Here is a 10,786-nt window from a genome sequence, read left to right as displayed (position 1 = left end):
CTAGGGAGAGCCAGTTCTTTGTTTTTCCAGTTGTATTAGCACATGATTCAGCCACTGGATGGTGCACAAAGGTAACTCCGAGAGATAAGAGTTTCTTTGTTCATCTCACTCTCATACCTGCCAACACTCACTGACAGTAAAACCTTCATGTGTCTTAACACACACCAGAGGGAGTCACAGACCCAACGGTAACTATGCTTCCAGCTCCCGAGAGGACCCCAAGCTCAGCCACTGTGATCTAACTAACAATCCAATGAACTTTCGTAAGAGCTAAAAAGACCCACACATCCCTGATTTTAAACACAGGCAGTTCTACTTGCTTCACTGAAGAACTTCGAACTTTATGCTGGTGAAGAGCAAGTGAAAATTCCTGTATGTTGCTGTGTAGTGTTCACCCTTTAATGTTAAAGCTCATTGTATGGCTTTGTCTTTTTCACTAACAGAAGCAGTCCCTACACCTGTACCACCAACACCTACACCAATGGAACCTACACCACTTCCAGTGACAGGTAATTTTAGCCAATCACACATACTACCAACAGGTTGTAGGACACTTGCATTTTTTACTGGCAGTACTGCTTCTTTGCTTCAGTTAATTTCTGTGGGTATTTGGCTATGACGTTGCTTTATGCCATACAAATCAGCCTTTTCTGTTTCAGTTCTTCCAGGTGTAATCTACAAAATTAGGGTGATTGTGGAGGGGGAGGACAAAATAATATGGGCTTTTGGGATGTGTCTGTGTGTTAATGAGAACATATTCTTTTCTCCTGCCTTCAGAAGCTATTTGCAGTATACATGGGGATCCCCACTACAACACCTTTGACAAGCAGCGTCATGACTTCATGGGCACCTGCACCTACACCCTGTCCAAGCTGTGTGACAGCAACAGCTCCCTGCCTTACTTCAATGTGGAAGCAGCTAATGAGCACAGGGGAGGCAACACCCGTGTGTCCTATGTTCAGTATGTGGATATTGATGTCTATGGCTACAGGATCAACCTTGGTCAAAAAAGAGCTGTTAAGGTATGGTTGGAAGCCACAGTCTATCATTCATAACTCAAAGCATGAATGAAGATATTGTTGTACAGTGACTACAAATTCCCAGCATTTATACGATAATTTTTAGAGGGCACTCAGATATTTAGGAGCAGGAGTAACATGGAGTTCTTAAACATGGGAATTTCAAAACTAAAGCATAGGCTAAAAGTCTGTGCTGTGTTGTTGAAATGTGGGCTTACAACTGATATTTTGGATGGGGTTGGTGAGATGGACTACCTTTCTAACCTGCTCCCCATGCTCTAGTTTAGCATGCAACAGGGAGTACAGAGGCTCTGAATTAGCTGAGTTCATGCTGGTAGTCATTTCCCAATCCTCTGTGGTAGCCTGTAAGACTGAACACTTCTCCCTGACTTCTACTTATTCCCCCTCACTGTTAACTTCACACCTGGCCTTTGCCGTAAAGCAGGGTCAGGTGGCAGTCCTGGAGTGACAATCTGATGACAGTCCTTACACTGATCGTACACTTGGCCAACTATTGCATCCTAGGACTTCTTTATGGATCCTTTCTACAAAGGGCCAAGACAGTAGAAATGGTTGAGCCAACCCCCCAGGATATGAACAGGTCACTTTGTTTTATTATCACCCTGATAGGAAAATACAGAAGTGATTTAAAAGAAGCAGAAGTTTGAAGGTACACTGAAACTTCCACATCTGATCCTAGAGACATAGAGAACTGACATGCCCTCATTTGTCCAACAGCCTCTCTCTTATACCTTTCCCCTCTATTTACTGTTTTTATTATAAAAATGGGTAGGTCTGTAGGCAGTTGCTGCAGTCTTGGACTTTTCCAGCTGTGTCTGGCTCACCAAAACCATACTTGTAAGCTATGTTGTAGCCACACTGTTATGGCCTCAAGCCCTAGATTATGGAAACTTTTGGAGTACTTCTGTAACAAGAACTGGGACTGCATCAGCCATATACACATATACATACATATACTGGCACAGAGTGAGTTCTTACTGCTCACTGTGTCAATATAGGAACCTAAGAGGGTCACCATTAAAAACACTTCTTGTCAAGTGCTTAAAATACCTGTCCTTCTCTGTGCCTGCAGGTCAATGGAGTCAGCCAGGTGGTCCCTGTGACCTTGGTCCCAGGTGTCAGTATTTCCCTCAGCGGGCAGTATGTTGTGGTTACTACTGACTTCGGGCTGCAAGTCAGGTTTGATGGAAATCACAGAGCAGAAATCACTCTTCCCAGTACCTATATGTCTAAAGTCTGTGGAATATGTGGAAATTACAACGGGCTAAAAGCAGACGACTTTCTCAACCCAGATGGAGAGATGGAAGCAAACTCATCCAGCCTTGGCAACAGTTGGCAGGTTTACAACGACTCCAGGTAGGACTCCTACTGGATGTCAGGTCTTACCTGTTGGCTATGCAATGACCAGTTTCATGCAACTCTTCTTTGGAGGCCAAAAATGTCTGACATGTGGGATAAAATCTATCCTTGTCAGAGGTCATACTTTATGCATCTGGGTAAAGTTTCACAGAAAATTTAACTGTGCTTAAAAAGAGAAAATTTCTTAGACTCTTAGAACTGTTTAGGCTGGAAAAGACCTTTAATGTCATTGAGTCCAGCAGTTAATCCAGCACTATATCCACCAACAAACCATGTCCTCAAATGCCACACTTAGGCATCTTCTCAATTCTTCCAGGGATTGTGACTCCACCACTTCCCTGGGCAACCTGTTCCAATGCTCAACAACTCTTTTGGAGAAGAATTTTTTCCTAATATCTAATTTAAACCTCCCCTGGTGCAACTTGAGGCCACTTCCTCTCACCCTGTCACCTGAAAAAGAGACTGTTCCCCATCTCACTACAACCTCCTTTCAGGAAGCTGCAGAGAGTGAGGTGTCCCCTGAGCCTTTCCCCTAACAGCCTCAGTTCCTTCAGCCACTCCTCATAAGACTTGTGCTTCAGACCCTTCACCAGTTCTATTGCCCTTCTCTAGATACAGCCCAGCATCTCTATGTCTTTCTGGTAATGAGAGGCCCAAAACTGAAAATGGGAATCCGGGTGTGGCCTCAACAGTGCCAAGGAGAGGGGAGTTATCCCTTCCTTCTTTCCCCTTCAAATCTTACTCCACATATGCTTTGTGTCCCAAGAGAGTCCATCTGGGCTGGGGAGGAGGGAAGTGTTTTTGTTCTCTCAGATCATGATGATTCCTCAGGTAAAGCTCAGGCTTCTGCTGGGCCCAGGGAGCCAGTACCATCCCTGTAACCTCGTCATGGGGAAGGGCTTGGTCCCTATTGTTGAGGGCTGGATCTTGCCTGGTGCTGGGCACTGCACACACCGCACCCATATCTTCACATTTCATACCCCTGGGGGGACCCCTGGGCCTGAGGTTTGGGGTTAGTTACATATTGGGGTTTTCAGAAACAACAGCTAATTAAATCAGAAGAACATGTGTGTTTTGTAATGTCTCCATAAATGGTCTCTTTAGGCACCCTGATGTAACCCAGGCACACAGCTGCAAGCAAACAACATTCTCATAAAAGAGGCACTGCCTTTCTCATTTGCTTTGCCTTGCTGATAGGAGAGAAAGGCCACAGGGGCTTCTTTTTTCCCCTAGTGCTGTTTGAGCAAACACAAAGAAAGAGTATGTTAAATACAAACACAGGCCAGATAGGGAGAAAGATCTGTGAGTTTTAGCACTGACTTGGCTAAATTCCTTTTGTACATTTAAATGTACAGTTTAGCATTTGAATGAAACACTGAAGCTGCCCACTAAGATTTCAGTTGTTGTTTTGGTTTATGAATGCTAATACTCGAAGACATTATTTCAACTCTTCTGAGACACTTGTTACTTATTATTTCACAGTATGTTATTTAAGGAGAGTAGTTGAACTTTGAATGCTTTCACTTTCTAATTCCCCATCAATGTAAACAGCCTGACTTCCCAGAAACCCAAAAATAAACCTCTGGGTTTCGCCCAAGCCTCTGAAACATTATCAGGTTGAAATCATATTGAAATCTGAATTTCTATCCTAAGAATTTGAAATAGAGGGATTGGAAATACATCATGTTTAGTCTGGGATAAGACCTGTAGTTTTGGTAGATGTGATTTCCAAAGCATCTCAGGTACTAGTGAATCCAAAGTTGATCCAATAATTTTTCCACATCTTTTTTCTTTTTATCCACATTAGGTGCTCACCAGACGATGGCCATACTCCAAACTGCACTGATGACGAAAAACACATGATCCAAAGCAATGCATATTGTGGTGTGATCACAGATCCAAATGGTCCATTCCAGAAGTGCCACTCAGTAGTCGATCCACGGAGCTATTTTGAAGATTGCCAGTATGATCTCTGTGAACTTCACTTGAACAATGCAGCCCTCTGTGAAAGCCTACAGGCTTATGCAGACATGTGCCAAACTGCAGGAGTCCAGCTGGCACTGTGGAGAAATGCAACATTTTGCCGTATGTATCAAAGATTGCTAAAAATTACCACTTGTCAGGAGAATATAATGAGGATTTCCAGAAGACAGTGCCTTACAACCCTGTTTTGAATTCATGTAATGTAACGCTGAGAATCTTGCCTGATCAGGCTAAAGATTTCAGGGTTATATGTAGTTCCTCAGTTCGACTCCTTTGTGAAAATGCTAGTGAAAATAGCTCAGCTGCTTTGAACGAAAGGAAAAAATTCCATCTAATCCATCTTAAAATAGAATTGGAGGCCTTTCCCTTAAATTTCTCTCTGCAAAGAGAGCAGGATGAAGGAGAAACTCTTCTGACAAGCTGTGCAAGAGATCTGGGATAAAGGGAGGAGAGTAAGCACAATTAGTGGTGCAGACTCCAATATGTATAAGAGTAGGGAGTGCTGACTCTTCTTTCCTATAGGATGTGGAGAAAAGCATCAGTGTCCCATGCAGGCATAGTCATTCATGGTTTCAGATGGGAGAGGAGCCAAGAGAAGATAGGCAGCCTGGAATTAAAGACCAGGACTGAAGTCAAAAGTATTTGGAGATTGCAACAATGGAGGTTGTAACAATGGAGATTGTAACAATGCTACAGCATGGAGAAGTAAGGGAGAGTAGGGAAGAGATGGAAGAGACAGAAACACACCGAGGCACAAGACAAAAGGTGTCAAGTATTGAAGTAATAGATGTCTTTGCTAGGGAGTATAGGAATAATGATTTCTTTTTTTTTGTTTGAGTATTGGTAAAGAGTAAATAAAGAACGTTTCTCAAGCATTCAGCCAAGCATTATAGGTAAAACAACCCATATTATTTTTAGAACAGAATTTAAATACAAATTTAATGTCTGAAATGCCTGAACATGTCTGTTCCCACTAGAAACAATAAAAGGAACAGGAAATAGTAATTCAGTGACCCATGTGCCTTCTGGGGTGAAGGAGATGGGGAGACTAAAAAGCTTATCTCAAAACATTGGAATTACTGAAGCCTAATTTCTTGTCTGAATTTGTTTCCCATTTGACTTCAGCCTACATCTGGAGCATTTTCTAGGCCAGCAATGTTACTGAGGCTTTCTTTCCTAGAGGTTCTATGGTTTCTAAGCAGGAGTGAGCCGTCTCTGCATCTCTCTGCTGAAAGACCTTGCAGGATCCACCCTCCCTGCCTTGCACCTATTTCTTTAGTGAACCTGTAAATATTTTTGTCCTCTGCCAGCCTCACCAGCTTATTTGCTGTAGATCACCTGGGTGAAACTAAGTAGGAGGATGGGCAGAGAAAAGTACAAGGTCATTGTATTAACTCTGTCTCTGTAGAAAAGTAGGCAGAGAGAGTAAGAAAATATGTCATTATAAGTTGTCTCATATCAGATAAATATCTGGAAGCTGAAAAAAGATTGCTCAGGAAGCTACAGATCTCAGACCTTCTCGTCAAATTATGAGAGTGTTTAAAACAGCTAATTACAAAGGATAGTTATATGTCATGCATGCAACGAACTATAAAAATAGAATAGACCACATCGACATCCTGACTACTTAACAAATTTTAAAGACCTCTGTGAAGTTAAAAAATAAGAATAATGACATTACAACTTGTCTGGAATTAAATACCAGAATGATTCACTAAATATAGCATGTCTACGATAAATAGCTAACATGACATTGATATCCTGTGTCCAAAGCAAGAATTCAGAAATCATTTTCCAGTCCTTGGAAATGCTCTCTGAGTGACAGTTTACAGAGGCAAAACTCAAAAGAAATTCAAGTGTGGTAAGAAAACAAAGGCATATGAAAATGATAAGAATTCCAAGATGTTCACAAATATTTCAAAAGAGATCAGAATATGATATTAAACAAACATCAACACTTGAGTAATTGAAAAATATTCATACATATCATTATCTCTTCTTACACAGCATTGGCCTGTGAAGCCAACAGTCACTACGAGCCCTGTGCTGCAGCCTGCCCTGCCACCTGTGTTGACCCGGTGGCTCCCGATAGCTGCAGCCTGCCGTGCGTGGAGGGCTGCGTGTGCGACAGCGGGTACCTGCTCTACAACGACCGCTGCGTGCCCAACCAGCAATGCGGCTGCTGGCACAACGGGCAGCACTACCCCGTGGGCTCCGAGTTCTGGACGGACAACACCTGCTCCTCCAAGTGCACGTGTCCCGCACGGGGAAGCAAAGTCCAGTGCTTCAACGCCTCCTGCCCTGCGGGCCAGTACTGCGGGGTGCAGAACGGGAAACCTGTGTGCCTCGAACACTCCTACGGCATCTGCCACGTCCACGGTGACCCCCACTACCAAACCTTTGACAAGGTGACGCACAACTTCATGGGCAACTGCACCTACACCCTGGCCAAAGTGTGCTCCAACACCACCTCCCTGCCCTACTTCAACGTGGAGGCCAAGAACGAGCACCGCGGCAACACCCGAGTGTCCTACGTGCGCGAAGTCGCGGTTGAGGTGTACGGACAGCGCATTGTCATCCTCAAGCAGCAGACGAGCCATGTGCTGGTAGGCAGTGGGGCTGGAATGAGCATGGGGTGCGGCTGCAAGGTGGGACTGGCCATGTGCTGGGAGAGCCTGGCACGTACCAGCTGGGGGATGGTTCTGCTGAAGTCACTGGGTCACTTGCTTTTCCCTTTTGGGGGGGGCTGGAGGAGGAAGAGGCAAAAGGGGAACACGGGCCATGTCGAGCACGGTGCAGAACAGCACACAGCTGTGTCAGCCCCAGGACTGTTGGGCTCTGAGGACATCCCAGGCAGCTGTTTGTCACGCCCAGGCTGGCAGCTGCCTTCCCTGGGCAGGAGCAGCCAGGGTGGCCGGGGACAGACCCAAGGCCCACTGTGGTGTGTGTGCCGTAGGTGAACAACGTGCGGCAGACATTGCCGGTGAGTGCAGCGGGAGGGGCCATCACGGTGAGCAAGAGTGGTCGCTACATCATCCTGGACACAGACTTCAACCTCAGAGTGTCCTACGACGCTGACCACTCGGTGGAGGTGAAGGTGCCCACCACCTACTTCAACCTGACCTGTGGCATGTGTGGCAACTTCAACAACCGCAGAGACGACGAGTACATGATGCCCAATGGGCAGCAAGCCGCAGACTCCAATGCGCTGGGGGAGAGCTGGCAGGTCCCAGACAGTGACCCCTCCTGCGGTGTCCCCGACCCCTCCCCACCCTGCAGTGCAGAAGAGGAGAAGCTCTACCAGTCCGACCAGTTCTGTGGCATACTGACCACCAGGCCTAGCTCTTTTGAGAGGTGCCACGGCGTGATCAACCCCCAGGACTACTTTGACACCTGCTTGTATGACCTGTGTGCCCTGAACGGTGGCCAGGAGTTCCTGTGTGCTGCTCTGGAGGCCTACGCTGATGCGTGCCAGGCAGCTGGTGTGACTCTTCTTCCCTGGAGGAATGCTACCTTCTGCCGTGAGTACCCGCTTTGCCATTGCCACAAAGGGAAATGGGACACATCCCCTCTGCTCTGAACCGCTGGCCAAAGCGAGTCTTGAGTCTTTCCATTCCCATAAGGCTGTCCATGGTTGAAGTCTTGCACAATTAGGGTTCTAATTTTCCCCTTCCCATTGCAGCCCTGCAGTGTCCCCCCAACAGCTCCTATGACTCCTGCATGACCGGCTGTCCTGCCACCTGTGTTGATCCACAAGCCCCACAGAACTGCTCCAAGCCTTGTGTGGAGGGCTGCGCCTGTAGCTCTGGCTTCCTCCTGAGTGGAGACACCTGTGTGCCCGAGGCCAACTGCGGCTGCCTCTTTGAGGGCAACTACTACACTGTGAGTGAAAACCCTGCCCTGGTTTGCATCCCTGCCAGGCCGCTCCTCTGCCTGTACTTTCCTGACTGTACTCTTACACTGAGGTTTGGTGTTTCCCTGCCTGCAGGAAGGCGAATCCTCCGTGAATGAGAACTGCACTCGCCGGTGCCAGTGTGAAGCCAACGGCGAGATGGTTTGCTCTGCCCTGGCCTGTGGCGAGGACGAGGTCTGCAAGGTCCAGGACGGCCAGAGGGGCTGTTACCCAGCCAGCACTGCCATCTGCCACATCTACGGTGACCCGCACTACAGCACCTTTGATGGGAAGCTCCACCACTTCCAGGGCTCCTGCAACTACACCGTGGTGACGGGCTGTGACAGCTCCTCTGTTGGGTTCAGTGTCACCACCCGCAACGAACATCGCGGCAGCCAGAGCTGGACAGCTCTGAACTCTGTGGCACTGTCCCTCAACGGCCTCCACATTGCACTGCGCCAGCACAAGGCAGTTTACGTAAGCCTCTCCTTTTTATACCTGGGAACAACAGACAGCCCTGGACACCCTTAAAACACCCGACTGTCCCCAGGGAGAGCTTGCGACTCCCTGAGCCTGCTGCATGCTTGTGGAAGAGCATGGCAGGGCCCTGAGTGGGGCCATATATGACTGTTCATGCAGACACAGATTCTTGGTTACTTTCCTGAGCTTTCAGTGTCCCGTTGGTAAAGTTGCTGCTGCTCTCATAGGCCTGGGCAGGGATTCTCATGCCAGCAGTGCTTCTGGATCACTGACACCGGCCCTAGCCTAGTGAGGAACAGTGACCTCTTAGTGGAGCGCACCTCCTTATGCTTCTGTCTCTGTGTGTTCCCCTTCTCCAGATCAACGGTGCCCTGGTCTCCCTGCCTGCCTCTCCTGCCCCCGGTGTGACCGTTTCCCTGAGCGGCTCCTACGTGCGGGTTTCTACCGAGCTGGGCCTGCAGCTGCAGTTCAATGGGGACCATGAGCTGCTGGTGAAGGTGTCTGAGAAGTACAAGGGCAAACTCTGTGGGCTGTGTGGGACGTACACTGGCAGCCAGCAGGACGACTTCATGCGACCCGATGGCGTGGTTGTACCCGACTTCAACGACTTTGGAGCCAGCTGGATGGTGCCGGATGATGAGTGGCCGTGAGTCCTTGTTCCACCATGCAGAGGAAGGACAGAAGGGAGTGTGGGAGTGGGGAGCTCTGAGAGACATCCTGGGCAGGATGCTTTTCCGAAGCTCTTTGGATCGCAACTGCCTCGCTTGTTTGTTTCTGTGCACCCTTAACCAGGGAGGGCAATGGTGCCTCTGGGCCATGTGTTCCACCCTTCCAAGTGACAGCTGTGGGTGCCTGTCTTAGTGAGGGACCTGGAGTGCAGAAGCTGAGGTTATGGCTGGGGAGGAGGTCAGGAAATGCAGAGGCTGCTGGCCACAGGCTGCAGGGAACTCAGGGCTGCGTGTCTGCTTTGTAGGTGTGACCCAGCCATCAGCCCACCTGCATCCTGCTCCCCTGCTGAAGAGGAGGCAGCTAACAAACAGTGTTCAATCCTCACACACCTCGGTGGCCCCTTCCAGCCATGCCATGCAGTTCTGCCACCCAAGACATACTTTGAGAGCTGTGTCTATGACCAGTGTGCCACGGGTGGCAGCACGGAGCAGCTCTGCAATGACCTGGGGGCCTATGCTGCAGCCTGTGCTGAGGCGGGCATTGCTCTGGGAGACTGGAGTGCTGGCACTGTCTGTGGTAAGTCTCCTGTCGACTTCCTTTGATTTCTTTGACTCTCAGAGACAAGGGATGGGGCAGTTCTGGGGGCAGTACTTGGGGCAGAGATTTCCCCACGTAGCACATAACTAGCCACGCTGGTGGGCCAGCCCTTGCAGGAAGAGGCTTTTCCGGACAGGTGGAATCCCCGTCCTACATTTTGTTTGCAATGGTGTGCGGGTGTTTGGGAAGTGTGCAACATCGCCATTTGGGAACATATTATCTGTTATCACACATACCTTCTCCACTTCTGTTTCACTCTGTTTCATTCACCAGCTCCTACAGCCCTGCCCCCCTTGCCGGGCACTACTACACGGCCTCTACCTACAACAACATCACCATCACCTGGGACAAGCACAGGTACTGTTGTCTCTTATCCGTGATTTTTAGTGGCTGTGCTTAGCACTTCCCCTTGGCTGGCCACCCTCACCTGTCCACGGGCATCCCATGGATGTACATGGATGTGCCTGAGCCCTGCTGGACATGGGGGAAAAGGTGGCCCCAGCCTCACTCTACAACCTCTGCTTTCCTTTCTGCACCATGTTCAGCTCCACCAGCAGACTGCAATTTTGCCTGCACATTTGACAACGACTTCTGTGGCTGGGTCCAGGAAGATTACAGCAGCATTGACTGGATAAGGAACAAAGGCCCAACGCCCACGCCAAATACGGGCCCGTCCTCTGACCACACAACAGGAGGTAGGAACAGCAATCAGGACACAGGCAGAAGGTTGTCCCCACAAAGATGGCAACAAACATCTACCAGCCAA

The 10,786-nt window shown here is 48.5% G+C and overlaps 1 protein-coding gene across 1 annotated transcript in view; it reads left to right on the top strand.

The window, feature by feature from the left end:
- The first annotated feature begins 481 nt into the window (after positions 1-481).
- LOC136295351 (IgGFc-binding protein-like) overlaps positions 482-10,786 on the top strand; it is a 50,981-nt gene continuing 40,676 nt past the window's right edge. The window contains exons 1-11 of the mRNA XM_066193851.1: positions 482-509; positions 778-1,022; positions 2,113-2,396; positions 4,207-4,484; positions 6,390-6,988; positions 7,339-7,903; positions 8,065-8,264; positions 8,371-8,751; positions 9,114-9,400; positions 9,728-9,999; positions 10,566-10,715. Coding sequence (XP_066049948.1) covers positions 482-509; positions 778-1,022; positions 2,113-2,396; positions 4,207-4,484; positions 6,390-6,988; positions 7,339-7,903; positions 8,065-8,264; positions 8,371-8,751; positions 9,114-9,400; positions 9,728-9,999; positions 10,566-10,715 — 3,289 coding nt within the window. The remainder of the gene's footprint in view (positions 510-777; positions 1,023-2,112; positions 2,397-4,206; positions 4,485-6,389; positions 6,989-7,338; positions 7,904-8,064; positions 8,265-8,370; positions 8,752-9,113; positions 9,401-9,727; positions 10,000-10,565; positions 10,716-10,786) is intronic.

The sequence above is a fragment of the Chamaea fasciata genome, unplaced genomic scaffold (assembly GCF_029207755.1).
Source record: "Chamaea fasciata isolate MVZ Bird 193981 ecotype frontalis unplaced genomic scaffold, bChaFas1.0.hap1 SCAF_11, whole genome shotgun sequence".
NCBI classification, from domain to species: domain Eukaryota; kingdom Metazoa; phylum Chordata; class Aves; order Passeriformes; family Sylviidae; genus Chamaea; species Chamaea fasciata.
Note: the sequence above shows the minus strand (reverse complement) of the source record. Positions and strands in the feature narration are given on the sequence as shown.